This window comes from Vipera berus (genome assembly GCF_964194415.1).
Source record: "Vipera berus genome assembly, chromosome: 2".
Classification (NCBI taxonomy): Eukaryota; Metazoa; Chordata; class Lepidosauria; order Squamata; family Viperidae; genus Vipera; species Vipera berus.
The window spans coordinates 138,019,324-138,042,808 of record NC_138203.1 but is presented as its reverse complement, the minus strand read 5'-3'; the positions used below and the strand labels follow the sequence as shown (position 1 = coordinate 138,042,808).

The 23,485-nt window shown below is 44.0% G+C and overlaps 1 protein-coding gene across 2 annotated transcripts in view; it reads right to left on the bottom strand.

The window, feature by feature from the left end:
• Positions 1-1,247: 1,247 nt before the first annotated feature.
• PRR13 (proline rich 13) overlaps positions 1,248-23,485 on the bottom strand; it is a 22,691-nt gene continuing 453 nt past the window's right edge. Inside the window, exons 1-4 of one of the 2 annotated variants that reach the window (XM_081320890.1) lie at positions 11,815-11,937; positions 9,181-9,220; positions 7,495-7,901; positions 1,248-3,510 (exon numbers count right to left, since the gene is read on the bottom strand). In XM_081320890.1, coding sequence (XP_081177016.1) covers positions 3,472-3,510; positions 7,495-7,901; positions 9,181-9,199 — 465 coding nt within the window. In that variant the 5' untranslated portion in view covers positions 9,200-9,220; positions 11,815-11,937 and the 3' untranslated portion in view covers positions 1,248-3,471. Of the gene's footprint in view, positions 3,511-7,494; positions 7,902-9,180; positions 9,221-11,814; positions 11,938-23,485 lie in introns of those variants that run through there. The other variant, XM_081320889.1, reaches the window with a different exon arrangement.

Here is a 23,485-nt window from a genome sequence, read left to right as displayed (position 1 = left end):
AGTAAGACCTAGGAATTTGGCTTGCATACCGAATTCGGCTTCTTCGTCATCTCTGCTCCCCTTTTTCCTTTGTACACATTTTGGGAGGATTAAAAATTCTGTATGTAATTAATTACTTAGGAACAATTTCAGTTTAAGAGCAATTTTACTTTGCTTAATAGTTGTGTGGTCTGTTTATGACTTTGGGGGGAAAAAGTAACCTTTCCAACAAAATAAAATAATTTATTTAATTAGAAGTAATCAGTAATTTTATTTCCAGGCCTCCATCAAAGGAGTCCTTTATTTTTTTTGTCTTTTTGCAAAACAAGATGCAACATGCTGACAAATAGATAAATCATTACTTTCTACCAAAAAGAAGACAGATGCTGGAGTATTAAAAAAAGTGTAACTTCTCCCTCTTTAATTCCCCCCCCCCCAATATATTGAGTTTCTTTCATTAAAGAGCGGGCAGCTTTTAGTCCTTGAGCCACACAGGGCCCAAGCCCTTTTTAAGATCCCAGAGTTTTTCCAAAACAGATGTAAAATTTCAGAAGCACAAACTCCAAACCACAATGGTGTGATCTGGAAGTGTGTGTGAAAAATAAAAGCAGTAAAATGGTGTGTTAAGCCCTTCGATAGGTTCATTGTATTTTATTTTTTTTAAAAGCCCCACGTATTCCAAAAGTGAGTGAAAATTATAGCTGTTCTGACAACATTGCTGCTTTCCTTCCTACAGCCCCTAACAGCTGAAAAAACAAGTACATGTTGTCATCAACCGGTAACTCTTTTTTACCACGGCACTGACCCTTACACTTTTGCAATATCTCCATGGCCACATGATCAAAATCCACACTCTTGCCAAGCAGCATGTATACACCATGGGTTGCAGCATCCTGGGGTGACATTTGTGCCATTTGTGAAGTCAAAGGGGGAAGCTGGATTCATTTAAGTCCATGGCAAAAAAGGACCATAACACCAGACACAACTCATTTATTCACCAAATTGCTTAACAATAGAAGATCCAGTCTCCATTGTGATCACAAGTTGAAGACTATCTGTAGGTGAACTTGTTCTATCCCAGCCACAAAAATACTCCTTGCCCCTCTCTTTAATTGGATTGTGAGCTAGCAGTAGTCACCTAAAGGCAGGCCAAGAAGCAACGGATGGAAACTAATCAAGGAGAGAAGCAACCTGGAATTAAGGAGAAATGTCCTAACAGTGAGGACAATTAACCAGTGGAACAGCTTGCCTCCAGAAGTCGTGGGCGCTTCATCACTGGGCTTATAAGAAGAGACTGGACAGCAAGCTGTGTGAAATGGTATAGGGCACAGGTCTGCAACCCGTGGCTCTGGAGCCGCATGCGGCTCTTTCAGCTGACTCCTGCGGCTCCCAGTCCTCTGCCATGTGCAGTCCCCCCCAAAAAAGTGGGACTAAAAAAGTTCAACCAATCAATTCAAATATGCAGGGTAGGTGCATATCTTGCCTTGGCTCCACTCTTCAGTCAAACCCTGTTCTGCGCATGCGCCCATGTACGCGCATGTGCACACATTTTTTGCGGCTCCCAGTTTTTCCTTTTGTGAGGGAACTGGTTCCGAGTGGCTCTTTCACTGTTTCAGGTTGCTGATCCCTGGTATAGGGTCTCCTGCTTGAGCAGGGGGTTGGACTAGAAGACCTCCGTGGTCCCTTCCAGCTTTATTCTCACTTCACACAATCCATATTTCTTGGTTTAATTGCATTCTGAAAGGTAATGCCAAAAGGGCATTGACATGAACTTCAAGCCAAGAACAGAAGAGCATTTGTTAAGATACATTTTACAAACACTAATTTGATTTTGATTCTGTCCTGGAGTTTTATTTTGTACATATAAAGTAACACACTACAATTCAGGCCGAGCATTAAGGCCAAAATCTTTTATCAAGGGAGAAGCAAATTTGGAACAAATTTGGGATAAGCAAAAATAAGACTTGTAATTATTGTCACTGGCCAGAAAAAGAACCTATGAAACAGAATACAACATTTCTAACAAGACATGATACTTTCAGTTCAACCCTACGGGCATTATGCAACTTAGGGGTGCACAATTTTCAGGAATGATAGTTGTGAAATTTTTGTTTAGTCTTTAACTGACATGCATTACAAGATGCAAACTGAGCTGGAATGTACACAATAAAAACTGATTTAATTTGCATACTAATTCCTTTACTTAAACCTGATTATTAACACAATTACTAAAGTTACTCCCAAAATATTTTATGTTCTTTTTCTGTCCCATTAAATGCTACATTTTGGTGGGTACTTCTGGAGGGGCTTTTGAATCCCCATCCAAGGTTACTGGAAGCCCCATGCAGATCTCAAGTGGTGCCAGGCTGGATAAGGATGTGGTTGTGGTTGCTCCTCTTTAAAAACTGGCTAACTGCAATCTCCTTTTATTTTAGAAACACATCTAGGTATTATATAAGCAGCCAGTTTAAACGGGGCATCGGCAGTGTTGAACTGAGGAGAAAATCCTTCCAAATACAGAAATTTGGAACATATTACGCAATATGTATGTAGTACGATCATTCAAAACCCTGGAGCAATTTACTAAGATACTGCTATCCAGTGGTGGGATTCAAATACGTGAACAACCGGTTCTCTCTGTGGATGTCGCTTCCGGAAGTCCATTCGAGCTACCAGTTCTGCCCAAGTGGTGCAAACCAGCTGAATCCCACCACTGCTGCTATCACAAACTAAACACAAACTTCAGGCAAACTAAGATTGCAGCCATGAACAAAGTGTTTCAGTGAAGCATACCACGAGCCACCAAAATGTTTGTATGCTAGAGAATTTTTGTTTTCTAAAATATGCCAGAAATACATGAACATATGTGTATTTCCGAGTGACAGAGAGAAGGAAATCTCATAATAAATTTCTGCATGCATACAGTTATGCCACTATCCCTGATTCAGCACATTTTATGATTTTTTTTAAAAAAAGTGATTTATTCTAGTTTATATTAAATAAGCAAACACTTTTCAAATGCAGTTATAATATTGAGCAATCTCTCCTTTTTTTTTGGTCCTTTTTCCAGGCACCAGATGAACATTCAAAAACTATTTTGGTGAATAATTTTTAAAAGCACTTGGGTGGATCTGGACCTCCCAACCAACCTTAAAATAATCATTTGATTGGTTCCCAATAAAACATTCAGAGTGCCAGGAGATGATTTGATTGGCTGCAGAAATGTAATCACAATGGTCAAGAGGTGCAGATATACTGTTTTGGAGCCCAATAGTGGCCTAGCCTCCCAAGCAGTTGATCACAACAGGCTGGTTAATCAGCAGCACCATTCCTATGGAGACCCGGTCATCTTGGAGATCAGACAAAAAGCAAGCAGATGTCATTTTTCTCTATTGACCACTGTAGTGGACTTTTTCTGGATGCAGGAAGAGCAGTGTAAGGATCAGCCATGGTGGAAAAGGGATGCAGCTGGAAAGTAGGGAGACACCTCAGTCAGTCACTGCTGCTCGAGGAGGAGGAGGAGGAGGAATGCTGGAAGAAAAAAAAGAGGCAGTTTTCGATTGTGAAGCGTGGATAATTATGACACAGAACAGCTAAAATAATTTTCATATGCACAGGTTTGTTGTTTTATATAACATTTCTCCCTTCTAATGACCACCACTACTACCACATTCTAGATATCTGAGGATTTATTTATTTATTTATTTATTTTTATTCCATTTATATCCCGCCCTTCTCCGAAGACTCAGGGCGGCTTACAAGCTTAGCAGTAGCCTTCATTCTATGTATATGCCTGCTTGTTAGGGCTTTCACACACACACCCCAAGCGGCATTACTACTCCTTCCGAGGTAGGTAAAATGAGGACCCAGATTGTTGGGGGCAATTAAGCTGACTTTGTAATAATGCCGCTTGGGGTGTGTGTGAAAGCCCTAATAAGCAGGCATATACATAGAATGAAGGCTACTGCTAAGCTTGTAAGCCGCCCTGAGTCTTCGGAGAAGGGCGGGATATAAATGGAATTTAAAAAAAATAAAAATTAAAAAAAAGTCAGCTTAATTGCCCCCAACAATCTGGGTCCTCATTTTACCTACCTCGGAAGGATGGAAGGCTGAGTCAACCTTGAGCCTGGTGGGATGCGAACCTGCACTAATTGCAGGCAGCTGGTGTTACTTAAGGAGGCATTAGCCCACTGCTCCACCAAAGATGAGCATTTGAACATCAACAGCTCACTCTTTATGCATTAGTAGGGTTGTATTTGACAAGCAAAGGTTGCAAGGGAAAAAAAAAATCTAAAAAGTTTCATTTAGTGGTTAAGGCACCAAGCTAGAAACCAGGAGACTGCAATGAGCCGTAATCCTGCCTTAGGCATAAAAGCTGGTCGGGTGACTTTGGGCTGGTCACTCCCTTCAGCCCAACTCAGATTGGGCTGAAGGAGGGGGGGAGAAGTATAAGGCATGTTTGCCAGCTTGAGTTTATAAAAAATAAAAAATCGAAAATATATTTTTTTTAAAAAAAAATCCCGTTAATTCCTAGTCAATTCTGAAAGTCACATTAATGCTGAATAGAGTAGGAAGCTATTTTGCAAAGTCTCAGTCGTACTGGTGGAACTGAATTCAATTATTTCTACGGCCATCCAACAATATGATTTCTGGACAGCTTAACAGAATGGCAAAAGAATAAAGCAGAGTTTCACAGTGGTAAAAGAAGCAAAGTATCATGGAACCGTTTGGTGATGGTGAAGCCTATTTCACATATACTCTGGATTGTGTCTATTCCTTGCTTCTTCTTTTTTTTTGTCCCACAAAATCTCTTCTGTCAGTCCTACATATATTTCATATCATTTATCTTCATTTCCCCCCCACAACTTTACTAGAGATCTATAAGCCAAACCATTTCCATCTGCAGAAATAACCAAAGGGATGTGATGCAGGGATGCAACCTTAGGTATTATCAATATGAACGTAATATCCAACTTTTTTTCTTCTTTGCATCTAATCTAGAGTAGGTACAAATTGCAGCGGCTGTCCTAAATCGGTGCCTAAGATAAATTGATAGAGGTTTAATCCTGACAAGATGGAAGTACTGCTGGTGGATGATTGATAAGCCTAGCTGAGCAATGCTCTCCATCTGTTCTGAATCTGGGGGCCCATGAAAAATCAGACATGCAGCTTGTTGATGTTCTTGGATCTACCCAGTCTAACCGAGTGCCCAAACTGCAACCCAAAACCCACTTCTTATCGTCGGGTGCCAGGTGGGCGTGGCCCATTGGGTGGGTGTGGCCCATTGGATGGGCGTGGCTGTGGTGGTAATGGCAGACTGGGTGGGACTAAAAGTTCAATCATTCAATTCCAAATTTGCAAGATTTTTTTTTTCCCGTGAGAAGTTGAAATCGATTGATTGAACTTTTTTTTTTTGCACATGGCAGTGGAGGCCTAAAGTGAAAAGGTTTTATAAAACCCAGCTGAAGGCCTAGCACTGGGGCGACAGCGCGCGTGCCCAGAGGGCTCTGCGTGCCACCTGTGGCACGCGTGCCATAGGTTCGCCACCACAGTCCTAGGATATAGCATCTCCACTCTTCTCTATCACTGATTAGTTATCTTCCCCTTGCAAAGACAGCTCTACAGAACAATGCCTCCTCCTCCCCCCTACAAAAAAATTGGGAGACTGGATGATAATATGGTGGGTCAAGCAATGGCTTCTTGGGGAGGAAGTGCACCATCAGCTCCTCCAAAGCAGACAGAAGCGCTCCTTTCAAGGATGCACCGAATACTGCCCTGGTCCAGCCTTTTGGTACCTCTCTGGTGACATTCACCAGCCAGCAAAGGGATGATCCAAATCACTGATGGCAGGACTAACATCGCAAACAACTCTAACAACTTCCTTAAGATTAACAAGCTCAAACTCCTCCCAGGTAACCTTAAATTAGACAAGATTTCAATAATCTCACTAGGAGATGCCCAGCTGCTGGCAAACTCCAAGCAAATCTGAGCAATTTGATCCTCCGTTTATCTCAAACATTTTTCACAGAGGCCCAGCAAATAATGTCCAAGCCCATCACTCTCTTTTAAAAAAAAAATCTGGGTGACTTTAAACAGGGCTGTCGGATAGCAATTTATGTAGGCCGTAAGAGCAGAAAAAAGTACAGGCGTTTCCCTATTGTTATCTCTAAGGTGTAGGCTCAAATCTGAGTTCTTATCTAGGTCTGATCAGATCATTCATTGTTTTTAGCCAGATAATTCATCCTAGGTGTCTTTTCTGCTAATTGTTAATAAATAACGTAATTGTTTTGATTTTTTTCTTCTAGTTTTATTCCTTTTCTAGTTTTATAGGGCAGACCAACCCGGAAAGTAGGTTTTTTTTTAAAAAGAGAGAATTTTAGAAGATGTATTTGCATTCCGTCCTTGCTCTGTGGATCTGATGAGTGAACCTAATCTTATGACATTTAATTTTTTTTTCAAAAAGCAAAACTGTAGTCCTTTGGTTGTAGAAGTGTGCTTGCGGGGGGGGGGGGAAGGGTGGTCGACAGCGAGTAAAACCAATGTGGGCTTTTCAAGATTGCCCTAAGCATGTCTCTCTGGTTATTAGATGGGAAACAAGAGACATCAAGCAGTAAGGCATGAATAGCTAGCTGCCCTTCCCAATCCAAACGCCGACAACTGCACGTGGAGCTCTCTCTTCAGCCAACACCAATGGTGTTGATCAGTTGTTTGGAACACAGCCAGGACAACAAAAGCCGTCTCTGTTTCAAATTGTCACTTCTGTGCTAATTGGTACATTGACTATTTCTGAAGCTGTTCCTTCATGCCTGGCTACAGTGTGCATTGGGAATCAAACCTCATTGAGCAGAGCTTCCCCTCTCCCTATCCCCAAAACAACATGTTCCTCTGTTCTTCCTCCTCCCCTTCCTCCTCCTCCTCCACCACCACCAGCGACAACAACAACAGCCACAAAAAATGAGGAGCCAAGGAGCTAATCCTAGATTCTAAATATGGATCCCAATCAAATAGCCTTTGTGATTTTTCAGAAAAGGGAAGATGCAATGACCCTTGATTCGTGACAAAAACATTCTCTGGCAGCAGTTGGAAATAAATTACAATTCCTAACATAGAGAGTCCACGGCAATTCATTTAGTCACCGTTCGAAGTTACAACGGCACTGAAAACAGTGACATGATCGTTTTTCACACTGACGACCTGTGCGGCATCCCCGTGGTCACGTGATCAAAATTCAGACGCTTGGCAACTGGTTCGTATTTATGACGCTTGCAGTGTCCCGAGGTCATGTGATCCACCTTTGGCAACCTTCTGACAAGCAAAGTCAATGGGGGAGCCAGATTCGCTTCACAGCTGTGTTACTAACATAACTGCCACAATTCACTTAACAACTGCGGCAAGAAAGGTCATTAAATGGGGGCAAAGCTCACTCAACAACTGTCTCGCTTAACAACAGAAAATTCGGGCTCAGTTGAGTACTACCTGTAGAGCCTAGGTCCGCCATCCCACTCTTCTACTGACCTTTCCATGCTCCTTGTGGTGCTTGTGTGGTTTGTGCACCTTGTGTGCCTTCTTCATCTTCTTCCTCATCTTTTTAGCAGCTTTCTTGTCCATCACACAGGTGCCCACAGCAGCAGCCCCGGGCAGCAAAGGATTGACTCCTATTCCTCCGGGCATCCCAGGAACAGGCGGAGGCAAAGGACCACCAGGCAGGATAGGCTGATGGCCAGGATATGGGGGCTGAATAGGATGGCCTGGCAGATAGGCCGGTTGCCCTGGGATCCCTATTGGGGGAACAGGGCAGGGGCCAGCAGGCATAGGCGCCGGAGGGAATGCAGGGTTCACCGGAGGTGGGTATGCGGGATTGAAGCCACCTGGGTAAGAAGGGTTGGAAGGATGGGCTGCTCCAGGGAAGGCACCTGGCTGCCCTAAAATGGAAGGTAAGAAGAAACAATAGATCTGCTGCTTGGTGAAACAAATCCAGCTGTAGCAGCTACTATCTTTGTAGAATGCATTTTGTAGCTTTGGAAAAACAAATATTCAAGACAAAGCTCAGTTCCTTCCTAAGCTGCTACATCTACCTGCTGCTAATCTCAAACTGGTCTATCCCATGACATCATCTGAACACTGTGGGGAAACCCCAATACGTTGGGATTAAGAGCAGACTGGGAAAAGGCTAGTATCGCCCTCAACTCGTGATGGCTGCAAATAGCACCAGCTCCTATTTTCACACAATTTTTACAGTGGGCTCAGTGGTGAGCATAAAACCTCTCAATCCAGCAGTTTCTCACCCAACGGCAACTGCAAACACTTTTGCTCTTTGAGCGACATCGTAAAGATGCTTTGGTTTGGGTGTTTTTCACAAATAGAATTTATCCAAATATAACCGCATCTGAAAGCAAGTCACCGTTAGCAAATGAGGTTATCTCAGGTTCCAAACTCTTGGGGCAAATTCAGGGTGCAAACTTGAGAGACCATGGACAAAGGATTCCTCTGTGTTTGTGCATTTCAACCTTAAGCATGTCTCTTAAAAGGAAAAAAAAATCCAAATGAGCTAATGGTGAGCGAACAAAGCACTCAGACAATGTAGAGAAGAGTATCTGGCGTGCAGCGGTAAGGAAAACACACAGGAAGTTCTTCCACAAATTACTGGAGACAGCCTAATTCGGTTGCAGGAAGTGGGCTGGCTGAAGTTAATTGCCACCGGCCATAAATGCCTGCAAGTTGCTTCTGGACAGATTTCCTTTCCACAGGAAATTTGCAAGACTTTTGCCACCAGTGTGCTAATGCTGTTACATTGCCAATGTAGGAGACATCAACAAAATGGCATTTAAGATATTACAGAGATTGGGGGGAGGAGGGGGAGAGAGAGAAAGGGAGAGGGAGAGGGGGAGGGAGAGAGGGAGGGAGGGAGGGAGGGAGGGAGGGAGGGAGGGAGGGAGAGAGAGAGAGAGAGAGAGAGAGAGAGAGAGAGAGAGAGCGAGAGAGAGAAAGAGAGACCATGGCAACAAATGTATTAATTCCGCAAAGAGCTTGCGTTCCAAACCTTTATGGGTAACTGCCAAATGCTGGTCTCCATTAAAGCCTCCAGTCACGAGGCCAACTACTTGCCCAGAGAGATTTAATAGGCAATGACATTCTGTACTCAAAATGTGCTTTTAGAGAAGTATCCTAGCAAAATCCCATTAAATCTCCTTCCCTTTTTACCTGCATTGGGATCCCACATGGTCCTTCACAAGAGAACAATCTGCCAATTAAGGGGAGAAGACACAAGTAAGACCAACAATGTAAAATCAGAAGGCCATCAGTACTGCACAAACCAGCTCAGGTGAAAAGACACTCAACCCTTCTCTAGGGTTAGGTTGCATGCAGCAGATATTTTAGATACACACAAGTTTGTTTTCATCATGGTTTTGAACAAATTATAGCAACCTGTTCCATTTATAAAGTCAAACCATAAATCACGAGTTATAAACAATTGCAGTTGATTTACCCCGCCCCCCCCAGTACAAATACATGATGTATAAATTCAGCAAGTACTACTAATCAAGAATCGAATGGGAAAGAGTAATTTGGGAAAACAGCACAGTGTGAATTTCAGGATTCTTTGACTTACTTTTTCATTATTTTTTTTTTAGTATTTGTAGTTCTTACTCATACAAATTTAAACAATATCCTTAACAGCGGGATAGAAGATGCACCCAAATACAAGAAAGCTGTTTTTTAAAAAATGAGATGAAGTTTTCTAATATTCATGCTTCATAGCAAACTCTCAATAGGTTTGAAGAATTATAAATAAAATGAAACACTTTGAATTTTGAGAAACTCAAAGCTACCCATGTTTTATTCCCTTCTGAGATAAATCATGTTATGCAAAATGCAGAAAAATATGAAGTCGCAGTGAACGAAAGAAATTAAAGACAGGAGGTAACAAAAAAAAATAAAAGAGCAAGCTAAACATAGTTTACAAACACCACTCATTATATAGCCTTTTCTCCTTTTCTGTCCTTGAAACCACTAAGTACATGCATCATATTGGCTTTTGCTCTTTAAACTTTGACCTCTCTTCTTCAGCCATAACTTTCTCAGTTTTCACACTTACCTTAATATACAGGCAGTCCTCGGCTGCTAAGTAAGGCGGCTGTTAAGCCATGCCCGATTTATTATCTTCTTTTTTAGCCATGTTTGTTAAGCAAATTGCTGCAGTTGTTAAGCAGTTCTAGCCTCCCCCTCTGACATTTTCCCATCTTTGGCAAGATTCCACCAAGATATATGCATTCAGGCACTTGCTCTCGGGTTTGCCAATTATGTGTAACTGGCAATTATTCACTCTATTTTCAGTCAGACCCAGTCACTTTCTAATCCATATTCCATTTTCAACCGTTTTTGTGTATTCCCTAATTCAAGTCAAGTCTACTCATTTTAGTATGTTTTCTCTGAACCAAAACAAAAACATGTAATAAACTTTATGTCTCACAATCAGAAAGTTTGCAAACTTTCTGGCATAATGTTGCAGAACGCTTCCCACACTTTGTTCATCGTTACCTCTTGAACCCTTTTCTGCCAAGCACATTGATTAAACTCTGCTTACTGAATACACTCTTCTTTCCTACTGTTTAGTATAGGAGAACAATTATGGCATCCTACATCGACATTTTAAATTACGTGCACAAGCCGTTCCATACACACAATTTCATATCTGAACATTTTTCTATTTACACCATCTACACCTGCAGCCTTGTTCAACAAATTCACAGCACCAAGATTTGTTTAAAGTAACTTTTTCCTCAAACCCAAACATTTACAGTGTACATTTCAATTCCGCTTTTTGACATCTCACTATCATTCCCAAACTTATTTTTAAAAGACATCATCCAACATCCCCCCCCTCACTATATTTAATTAGGGTCTCTCTCAACCTTCCCACAGAATTATTATTGTGCGGAAAAAAGAGAAGGAAGAACCACTGAAGATTATACATTGACTTGGTGAATGAAAGGCCAGATATAAAATAATTACTTAAATAAAATAAGTTCAGTACTTTTTGATTTTTAATTTCACTGCCTTTGCTAAAGGTTCCTTCCTTAGCCATTTTCATCTACTTTTATTTCTATACAAATACTCTAGATTTTCTCTCCTCTTTTTAATCCATTCCTTATTCTTTGACTATATGTTTGTTACCATTTTTTTTCTTCCTAAACACATTATATCATATCTTTCCCTGAGCAGGAACTATTACCTTTTGGTTTTTTCCCCTCACCCACATCCTTTTTCATCTCAGGGGGCCGTGAAACATTATTTTTTTTTGGTCCCTGTTAGCATATCTACAGACTTTTGTTTTCTTTCCCTTTTCTTTTTTAAAAAAACCATGTTAGAAATCCTAACACTGGTGTGTCATCTAAATGAGATTAAAACATTTAATATTGGACTGAACATTGAGGGCAAGAAATATATTATTTCAATGTTTAGAATTCCTTTTGGCCATGAAGTCCTTAAGGTATCCCTGAAATGATTTCAATACAAAATGCTACCTTCTTTTAACAATGCCCTAACAATTCCAGAGTAAATATTGTAGCTTTTATTTCTAATCCCATCCATGTATACACTCAACAACATTTAAAAGGACAAAATAGAATTAGCATCCTCCAGTTTTAAGGTCTTAATGTTCCAAGTCCAAATGATGGGAACATGCATCGACCAATACATCTCCATCAAAGCAAATCAATTTTATTAATGCAATTAAACTAAAAGTATACATGACTGAAACCTGGCCAAGAAAGCTACATAAATTACTCTGCATTAGACTGAAGCAGCATAAAAGCCCCAAACTTTTTCACTTACTGAATCCAAAGAGGTTAACAATTTTCCTGCCAAATATATTTACATCTTCCATTACTATTTGCTTCATATGCAGTTATTGTTAGTTGCGAAGTCGTCTCCGACCCATCGTGACCCTATGGACAACGTTCCTCCAGGCCTTCCTGTCCTCTACCATCTTCTGGAGTCCATTTAGGCTCACGCCTACTGCTTCAGTGACTCCATCCAGCCACCTCGTTCTCTGTCATCCCCTTCTTCTCTTGCCCTCAACCTTTCCCAGCATTAGGCTCTTTTCCAGTGAGTCCTTCCTTCTCATTAGGTGGCAAAACTATTTGAGTTTCAACTTCAGGATCTGGCCTTCTAAAGAGCAGTCCGGGTTGATCTCCACTAGGACTGACCGGTTTGATCGCCTTGCAGTCCAAGGGACTCACAGGAGTCTTCTCCAGCACCATAGTTCAAAGGCCTCAATTCTTTGGCACTCAGCCTTTCTTATGGTCCAACTTTCACAGCCATACATTGCAACTCGGAAGACCATAGCCTTGACTATACGCACTTTTGTTGGCAGGGTGATGTCTCTGCTTTTTAGTGTGCTGTCTAGATTTGCCATGGCTTTCCTCCCCAGAAGCAAGGGTCTTTTAATTTCTTGGCTGCAGTCTCCATCTGCAATGATCCTCCTTGCTATAGGGATGAACTGACTGCAAATGCCATTCTTGCACATCCTCATTCTCACAGGCCGGAAGATTGATTGATTGATTGATTGATGGGATTTATATCCCGCCCTATCTCCTGAAGGACTCAGGGCGGCTCACAATAAAACATATAATAAGTGCATAAATCAAGATAAATGAAATTGAGAACATCAGTGCAATAAAAAATTAGAGAATTTAAAAATGAATTAAAAATACTAAATATAAATTAATTAAGATGCCTGTCAGTCTAGGTCAGCTTGGTGGAACAGGTGTGTTTTGAGGCCGCGGCGAAAGGATTGGAGGTTTTGGGCTATCCGAAGCTCAGGGGGAAGCTGATTCCATAGGGTTGGTGCTCCCACAGAGAAGGCCCTCCCCCTGGGGGTCGCCAGCCGACATTGCCTAGCTGACGGTACCCTGAGGAGGCCTTCTCTGTGTGAGCGTACTGGACGATGGGAATTTGTTCCCGGCAGCAGATGGTCCTGCAAGTATCCCGGACCTAAGCCATGTAGGGCTTTAAAGGTAAGTACCAGCACCTTAAATCTCACCCGGAGGGCAACTGGTAGCCAATGCAGCTCCCGCAGGAGGGGTGTAATATGGGAGTATCGGGAAGCTCCCATCACAACCCGCGCAGCTGCATTCTGCACCAGCTGAAGCCTCCGGGTGGTCTTTAAGGGCAGCCCCATGTAGAGAGCATTACAGTAATCAATACGGGAGGTAACGAGTGCGTGGGTGACTGTACGTAGGGCATCTCGGTCCAAAAAGGGGCGTAATTGGTATATAAGACGAATCTGGGCAAATGCCCCCCTAGCCACGGTTCCGATGTGATCTTCAAAACTGAGTCGTGAATCTAGGAGGACGCCCAGATTGCGTGCTTTATCAATGGGAGGTAACATCTCTCCTCCTATAGTCAGAGATGGAACCTCTTGGACTAAACGAGATGACGGTATGTACAGCCACTCAGTCTTGGCCGGGTTGAGTCGAAGCCTGTTTTCTCCCATCCAAATCTGTACCGCTTCCAGACAACGGGACATCACATCGAGGGCATCACTGGGTTGGTTCGGGGTGGAGATGAATAGCTGGGTATCATCAGCATATTGATGATATTTCACCCCGAAGCTACGGATGATCTCTCCCAGCGGCTTCATATAGATGTTGAACAGGAGGGGCGAGAGCACCGAACCCTGAGGCACTCCACAATTAAGAGGCCTAGGGCTTGACCTCTGCCCTCCTGCCAACACCGTCTGCGAACGGTCCGAGAGGTAGGAGGAGAACCAACGTAGAACGGTGCCTCCCACTCCCAGCCCCTCAAGACGACGCAGTAAGATACCATGGTCGATGGTATCAAAAGCCGCTGATAGATCTAATAGGACCAGGACAGAAGAATAACCTCTATCTCGGGCCCGCCAGAGATCATTCACCAGCGCGACCAATGCCGTCTCCGTGCTGTGCCCCGGTCTGAAACCCGATTGGTACGGATCTAGATATTCAGCTTCCTCCAGGTTCAAAGGGAGCTGTCGTGCCACCACGCTCTCAACGACCTTCGCAAGGAAGCGAAGGTTGGAGACAGGACGGAAGTTGTTTAAAACAGCTGGGTCCAGTGCCGGTTTCTTGAGGAGGGGCCTTACCACCGCCTCTTTCAAGGCAGCAGGGAAGTACCCTTCACTCAGTGAGGCATTGATAACTGCTAGGAGCCAGCCTCGTGTAACCTCCCGAGAAGCATAGACTAGCCAGGAGGGACACGGGTCCAACAAACATGTGGCGGCACTTAGTTTCCCCATGATCTTGTCCACTTCATCCGGAGTCACAGGATCGAACTCTTCCCAAATGTACTTGGCCAACTTCATCGTTTTCCTCTCGTTAGATACTGCCCAGTCAGAGTCCAGACCAGCCCGAATCTGAGCAATTTTGTCCACCAGATATTTACTAAATTCCTCAGCCCGTCCATGTAGGGGGTCCTCTCCCGTCTCTTGACTTAAAAGGGAGCGGACCACTCTAAATAGGGCGGCCGGGCGATTATCTGCGGACGCAATGAGGGTGGTGAAGTAGGCGTGCTTTGCCACCCTCATTGCCACAAGATAGGATCTAGAAAAGGATCTTAACTGTGTTCGGTCAGACTCGGACCGACTGGCTCTCCAAATGCTCTCTAGGCCCCTTCTCTGGCGCTTCATCTCCCGCAGGTCCTTGGAGAACCAAGGAGCGAGTCGGGACTTGCGCCGGGTCAGAGGCCGCAAAGGGACAACGCGGTCGAGCGCCTCCGAAGCAGCCTGTTGCCAGGCATTAACTAAGGACTCGACCGGGTTGTGGGAGAGGGAGGTGGGAATCGGTCCAAGCGCCATCTGGAATTTATCTGGGTCCATCAGGCGCCTGGGGCGGAACCACCTGGTCGGTTCCGCTTCCTGACATCGGGGGGTGACGTGACGGAGGCCCAACCGCAGGAGGTAGTGGTCTGTCCATGAAAGGGGTTGTGATGTTGGAGTAACCCCACCCATCCCATTTAGCCACTGCCCAGAGACAAAAATTAGATCCGGCATGTTTCCTCCCTCGTGAGTTGGGTCCTGAGTAATTTGAGTAAGGTCCATGGCCGTCATGGAGGCCATGAACTCTCGGGCCACTTCTGATGCACTGCCCAGGGAAGGTAGATTAAAATCTCCCAGTACCATAAGCTTTGGAAATTTGACCGCCAATCCTGAGATGGCGTCAGGTAGCTTGGGTAGAACCGTTGCTGTGCAGCTTGGAGAGAGGTATACCAGAAGTAGGCCCAACTGACCACCAGGACCCCACCTTAAGAGGAGGGATTCACATCCGTCTATCTGAGGGGCAGTGGCCTCCCGCGGATGGAGGGTCTCTCTGATAACGATCGCCACGCCACCTCCCCTACCCTGAGCTCGAGGTTGATGTAGCACACGGAAACCTGGGGGGGATAAATCAGTCAGAGGGACCCCTCCCTCTGGGCCCAGCCAGGTTTCCGTGATGCATGCCAGGTCTGCGCCTTCCTCCTCGATCAAGTCATGGATGAGGGGAGCTTTATTCACAACAGACCTGGCATTAAAATAGATCAGCCTGAGCTCAGGAGTCAGACCTCCCTCTTCCCCAGGGCAGCAAGCGGGAGCCAGAGGGTCAGAGCGCGTCACAGCAAGAAGATAGCGTGGGCGTGATCTCAGAATACGATATGACCCTCTGCTCCTCCATCTGCTGCCATTCCCAATTACTGTGGGGATCGGTATCCCTGTCCCATCCCCCTGGTTTACAAGACTCTCCATGGCCCTCATATTGCCGCGACCATTGGCCAACTTAGGCTGAGACAGGTCCGGTGGGATCTTCCCCTCGATTTGCTGGGCCTGACCCTCCCCCCTCCCTAACCCTTCAAAAAATTTTAAAAGAAAACCCAAGAGCCTCTTCTTGGCGCCATGCCACCTCTCGGGGTCCCAGGACCCGTCATTAAGGAAACGGCGGCGTAGGTCTGATGGCCATCTCTGAGAGAGTGGGGAAGCTCTCAGGGCAAGTAGCTCACTTCTGGTGTAAGCCATCAGAGGTGGAAATAGGAGTAAAGGACGAGCTGGTAGGAACAACTGCATATCAAGACCACAGAGCTGAAGTAGTGGCTCCTGAGAACATGGTCACCCTCTCACAGTGATCAGGATCTCAGGGGGTCACCATCCAGCTCCGGGTAGGTCGCAGGAGGAGAGAGAGTCCGGTGAATGCTAGCATAGTCTGTTGGTGGATAACTTCGTAGCTCCGGTGATGAGCGGTGGTAGTTCATCTATCTCCATGCCTAAGATGTCATCGCGACCGAGGGGCTGTAGTCAGTCTCCGGTGAAAAAATGAAGGAGGGATTATCTGGACTTAAAGTTATGATCCCGAGAGGATAACTGCTATCTCGGGGGCCTTTCGGCACATCCCACCTCCAAATAAAGCTTCAGGTGGTCCCTGGTGAATTCCGCCCTCCAGACCAGATATAGGAGGGTTTTAAATGGCGCTCTAGCCTACAGACGGTGGCCATCATCCCACAGATCTCTGTCGTGGGGGGGGAGCGCGAAGATCTTATAGATGGGCAGATGGGGGGCAGTAGCCACCAATTCTGGAGCCTCGCCGTCCAGGCTACCTTTGTAGGCAGCCCCAGGTCGTTACAGCTCCTCCGCAGGTGGCTGCAGGGCCGGACCGTTTGTCTATCGAAGGGAGATCGATCAGGTCGTTGTATGTCCGTTGCAGGCTTCCGCATGCCGCGCATCCAAGCAGGCCGCTTAACAGCTGATTTGGAGGCCGCCGCAAGATCCCACCGGCAGCTGCCGGCTAGTATATGCTCTCTGCCGGTCTGAACGAGCCAGAAAAGGCTGGAAACTGCGCGTTGCAGCCCGCCCATCACCGGCCGCTTTACAGGCTGCCGCGGGGTGCCGCCGGTTACTCGCATCCAAGCTGGCCGCTTAACAGCTGATTTGGGGACCGCCGCAAGATCCCATCGGCAGCTGCCGGCTGGTATATGCTCTTTGCTGGTTTGAGCGAGCCAGAAAAGGCTGCAAACTGCACGTTGCAGCCCGACCATCCTCGGCCGCTTTACAGGTTGCCGTAGGGTGCCGCCGGTTGCTTTCGGCCGTTGTAATTCGACCGTCAGCCTGATCGAGCCGTTCCGCTTGGCCCCTTCGAGTCCGGGAGCCTTGCCTCCTTGCCGCTTCGCCATCCCTTTCCAATACCGCCCCGTTGTTACTACTGGCGCTCATTACGGGCTCCACCAAAGCCTCGGAGGGTCCTGTCGCCCATCCGGGCTAGGGAACAGCAGCCCCCTGCAGGGCTCCATGCCAAACTCGCATCCTTTGATCTCCGCGATCAGCTGCGAGCGGCCATCTTCCAGGAGGCGTGGCAAAAAAAAAAAAAAAAAAGAAAAAAAAAAAAAAGATTCCCTCACTAGCAATCTTTGCATTGAAATATAGACTATCCACCCTGAAATGGTCATTGTTAAGGGATATATTTCTTCTCCATGAACATTTGCACTGCTTCTATTGCAGACATTTGAGCTCTGAAGGACTTTGTCAGGGGTATCAAATTGCCCGCCTGTGAGCTGGTTGCATCATACGGAGGCCGGGCCCACCCCAGCTACAGCAATGCAAAAAAAGTTGCAATATGTTGCGACACAACACGTGACGTGGCGAGTTTGACACCCGTGCACTATGTGCACAAACCCCCAAATGCTGCAGGTCAGGTAACTAATTATTTGCAGCTAAGGAAGGAGCAAATCTATACTGGTGAAAAAAGGCTTTACATCATCTCAATAGCTCTTCCACCATTATGAAAACTAATAGTATCCCTTCATGATGCAACAAGTATGTGGAGAGAATGAGAAGATAGGCTTCTTTAAGGCAGGATGTTAACAAGGGAAATGCCTAATATACAAACTTATTTTATTTTAGCTAATATGCTCATGCTTGTTCTGAACTGAAGGCTCTGTCTAAGACACTGTAAGCTTTTAGATTTGATTTGGATCTGAAATGCTTATTAATCACATCTATAAGCCACCTTTCTCATCACAACTCTTGATGGCATACAAATTAAAAATATTCATAGAATCATAGAAACCTAAAATTATAGATTCATAGGGGCTGGAGGGACCTCAGAGGTCTACCAGTCCAACCCCCTGCTCAAGGCAGAAGCCTTATATCATCCCAGTCAAATGGTTGTCCAATCTATTTTTGAAAACCTTCAGTGATGGAGCACCCACAGTTCCAGGAGGCAAGCTATTATTAATTGCTCCATCAGAAAATTTCTCTTTACTTCTAAGTTGGATCTCTCTTTAACAAGCTTCCATTATTTCTTGTCCTCCTCTCTGGCACCCTACAGAATAAGTCAATCCCCTCTTTCTTGAAACAGCCCCTCAAGTATTGGAAGGCAGTTATTATGTCCCCTCTAATCCTGCTCTTCGATAGGCTAGACCAGGGGTAGGCAACCTTGGCTCATTTATGACTCGTGGACTGCAACTCCCAGAATTCCTGAGCCAGCATGGCTCAGCTTAGAAACCTCTCCCTTTCCCTTCAGCATGGCTGGCTCAGGAATTCTGGGAGTTGAAGTCCACAAGTCATAAAAGAGCCAAGGTTGCCTACCCCTGGGGTAGACATACCTAGGTTCCCTCAACCATTTGTCATATGACCCTTTATCATCTTTGTTGCTCTTCTCTACACACTTTCCAGATTCTCAACATCTTTTTTGTATTGTGGTGATAAGAACTGGATGCAGTAGTCCAAGTGTAGTCTCACCAGCATGGTGTAAAGCAGTACTATCACTCCTCATGTTGATGCTATTCTTCTCTGGTTGCACTCTTGGGCTGCATTGGACTTTTTTTTTGGCAGCTGCAGCTGTTTCATATTTACATAATGGTCCACTAGGATTCATAGATCCCTCTCACAGTTACTGTTGTTGATCCAGGTACCACCTATTCTATACTTATGCATTTGGCTTTTCCTGCCTAAGTGCAGGACCTTATTTTTCTCACCGTTGAAATGTATCTTGTTGGATATGGTCTGATGTCAAATCTGTCAAGAACCTTCTTGATGTTGAGCCTATCTTCTAAAGCAGACATGTCAAACTCACGACATCACATGACATCACGCAATGTATCGGGACGGTTTTGCTAGACAAGCTACTACATACCCCAATACATCATCGGCGGGATTTTCACGAAACACCCAGCCTGTAGTTCCAGGAGCAGCCGATGACCTTGGTTCCCACGGGAGAAAATCTGTTTAGTCTAGCAAAGCACCTACTAACACACACCCCTTCCCTCCGTGCTACATGTCAACCGAAAATAAGTAGGGAAAATGGCTGCAGCCATGCTCATTTTCCAAACTGACAATAACAAAAGCCATAAGAATATCAAACTAATAATAATAATAATATAAAAAAAACCCAGCAGCATCTACAAGTATTTCCTAATCTAGCACATGATGTTCAAGGCTCAAAGGATGAAAGGGTTGGGGATAAGGCCCATGACAGAGAAAAGAGATTGCCAGGATTCCATCAGAGGACGCTGTTTTAAGGATGGGATCTCAGGACCCCGGGGGGATGAGGGAGCTTGCGAGTTGGCCAATTAGTGATGTCCTTCCGATTGTTAGTTTTCCTTTTCTTGTTTACTTCTACTTTTGTAGTTCTTAAATGTTTCTTAATAACTCTCTGTAATGATTTTAGGTAATGGCTGTTTTATCTTGTTTTATCTTGTGAGATTGTTGTACACTGCCCAGAGTCATTTTCCATGAGATGGGCAGTCATGTACATTTGATTAATAATAAACAGATATGCCCACTCGGGTCAGATCTTACTGGACAGACAGAAATAACAGGGGAAAGAAAGTAAGTTCTTCAAATAGCCAGAGATAGACCAAGCCCCATTTTGTAGTTCTAAACACTCACAAACATTCATACAGGTAGGCCTCAAGGCCACAATGGAGCCCAAAATTTCTGTTGCTAAGTAAGGCAGTTTGTTAAGTGAGTCACACCTCGTTGTACAACACTTTTGCCGCAGTTGATAAGCAAATCACTGTGGCTGTTAAGCAAATCTCGCTTTACCCCACTAACTCTTGCTTTTTGGAAGCCAGATAAGGAAGCTTAAAAATGGTGGTCACATGATCCTGGGACAGTGCAAACTGTCATAAATACAGGCCAGTTGCAAAGTGCCCGTACGTTGATCACGTGACCACGGGGATGCTACAACGGTTTTCAGTGTGGAAACTTGTCATAAGTCACTTTTTCCAGTGCCATTGAAACTGTGAATGGTCACTAAATGAATGGTTGTAAGTTGAGGTCTACCTGTATATAATTAAAGAAAGAGGGCTGGAAAAAAATCCAGATGGCAAAAGCTCTTTGCTGGTGTCTAGTGTGATCATCTGGATTTTTGCAGCCTAGATATCATAATCCTAATTACAAACTAGCACTATGTTTTTTAAAGTCTCTAAGGGTTGTTGTAAAAATAAGCGTTTTAAGCTCCCTCCTCTCTGTAACGGGGAGGAGACCAGCCTCAACTTAACACTAGGTTATTTTATATTCTAGAGCAAGGCTAGCAAAACTTGGCAACTTTAAGGCTTGTGGACTTCAACTCCCAGAAATCCCCAGCCAGCATTCCACTGGCAAGTCTAGAACCTGCAACAGAAAAAGCTACTAATGCTAAGTATATCTCTTGTGGCAAGGACAGACAGTTGTTGCATTTGTTAGTAATTCTTATCTGAGCCATTCTTAAGAGTCCCTTCCTCAACATACACCTTTCAGCAGCATTGGAAAGACAATTTCAAGAATTACTGGTTGGGTATTTCAGAATTTACAAACCCAGCAAAGCTTTGACCCCTTTACAAAAATGTAACTAACAGAAGGCATCAGATTGTGACATTTTAATCATTTCCCAAAACCTGGGAATACCCTAGGATCCAAACTACAGATTATTCTCATTCCTGTTTCGTATGCTAGAACAAAGCAGTCAACTCTTTCTTATGGATGCTATAATACTCTGCAGTTTTGTGCTGAAGGAAGTATTTGTATTAGTTATATTTTCTTCTCCTGCTATGGCTGATACGAACATTGAGTCTTCCAATATGAGGTTGAGCCTTTGTAGATCAGAAACAAACTCACATTTTGATCGGTCAGGTCCACAAAACTAAGGAAGTTCTGAAATGCTTATACAAAACTAGCATACATGCTTACACTAAGAACACTGGAGCAAATGAAAATGGAATGGATGGAAATTATGGAGGAAAGAAGCAACCTGGAATTAAGGAGAAACTTCCTAACAGTGAGGACAATTAACCAGTGAAACAGCTTGCAGTCAGATGTTGTGGGTACTTCATCACTGGAGGTTTTTAAGAAGAGACTGGACAGTCACTTGTCTGAAATGTATAGGATCTCCTGCTTGAGCTAGAAGACCTCCAAGGTCCCTTCCAGCTTTATTCTGATTGAGAAGGTAATCAAACAAGAGTTGAAGAATACAGCTGAACTTCATAGATCATAAGGGAGGTCACCTGGCAATCAGTACAAAGACTATATCATTAAACTAATGAGGATATAATTCTGTACTTCTTCCTCCTTCCCCACAGTTAATCTGATAGAAATGTGGGATTTTAGAAATAAATGAATCAGAATTTTTCCTACACAAATGACTATTATTGTAATTAGTATCATTGTCTCAATTTCCATAACCTGCACACGTGTTGGACTACATTATTTAATGTAAGGAAAAATATAAAACTGTCCATTTTATGAGAACTGAGGAAACTTTTTGCCATAATGTCCACAGCAGAAGGTTATATATAATCTTGGAATAGTGACTGGCAACTCATTGTAAATCAACTACTGTGTGGCTAGAAAAAAAAAGCAAATGTAGTTTCAGGCAAAAATATAGGTCCCAAATATACAAGAAATAATTAACTTGATTGGTCAGACCCCACCTGGAGTAACTGTACACTACTAGTTCTATATTTTTAAAAAGATGCAGACAAGAAGACAAGCTCAGAGAAGGGAAACAAGGATGATTAGGAGATTGGAAAGTAAAACCTATGAAGGAGAAAGGAATACCGGTATATTAGCACCAAATACCTGAAAAGTTTTCACAGAAGATAAAGACTTATTCTCCATTGGTCCAGAATTCAGGTTCATAAACAATTGCATTAAGCTACAGAAAGGTAGATTTTGCTTGAATGTCATGGGAAAAATAAAATCTACCAATAAGAACAGTTTGACAGTGGGCCTAAATACCCAGATGGCTAAGGAGACGTCCTTCATTGGAAGTCTTCAAGCAGAGGCTATTCAGCTCTCATAGGGGTGCTTTAATTGAGATTCTAGCACTTTATGGCTTCTTCCAATCTATGATTCTGCAGACTTACATCCTTCACTGTGTGATTTTAACATCTCCTCTCCTTGATTTTTCCACCCTCTCATATTTATTTTTTATTTTATTTTAATCCCATTTATATCCCGCCCTTCTCCGAAGACTCAGGGCGGCTTACAATCTAAAGCACAAATCAATGTGCTTAGCAGTAGCCTTCATTCTATGTATATGCCTGCTTATCAGGGCTTTCACACACACACCCCAAGCGGCATTATTACAAAGTCAGCTTAATTGCCCCCAACAATCTGGGTCCTCATTTTACCTACCTCGGAAGGATGGAAGGCTGAGTCAACCTTGAGCCTGGTGGGATGCCAACCTGCACTAATTGCAGGCAGCTGGTGTAACTTAGGGAGGCATTAGCCCACTGCTCCACCAAGGCTCTTATTTGCCCAACGCAGATTCCCTATACTATACAGGATGTACTTTACACTGTTGACATTAAACATCAAGAGGAACTAGAAACAACATGTGACAGTGTATAGTAGGCCTGCTAAAACTCAGCCAGCTGTGCCCACCCACTCCCAGGCTGTTCCATGTCATCCTCCTCTCAATTTTCGGCAGCCCCCAACAGTCAGCCAGCATCCTGCATTTGCTGAACATGCTCAAGCAAAGCGGGAGTGGACTTCCCAACACTTTTTGTAACTTTACTGCTTTTAGGTTTCTCCAAGATTCTTCCTCCTTCACATCATTTTGGCTACATAAACTCAAGAATGAGTCTGCTTCTAACATCTAGGATTTTACTACAGGCCTCTTTAAGAATCTATAATAGAGTCTCATAGATTCTTAAAGAGGCGTGTACTAAAATGGGGAACTTTGGCCCATTTATGACCTGTGGACTTCAACTCCAGAATTCCTAAGCCAGCATAAGTCATAAAGGCCCATCACCAGGATTACTAGTTAAATGGTCTGAAATACTAGTCTGCCTATGATGACTGATTGTATTCATTAGTTTAAAGATGGGTCTTAGCTTTAAATCTGTGTTATTCAACCTTGGTAACTTAAAAATGTGTGGACCTCGATTCCAAGAATTCCTCAACCAGCATACTTTTGCTGGGGAATTCTGGAAATCGAAGTCCACGTCTTAAGGCGCTGGACTGCCAACACTTCATTTTCTGGGCGTGGCAATTCCCATTAATCCCATTAAACTGGGTAAA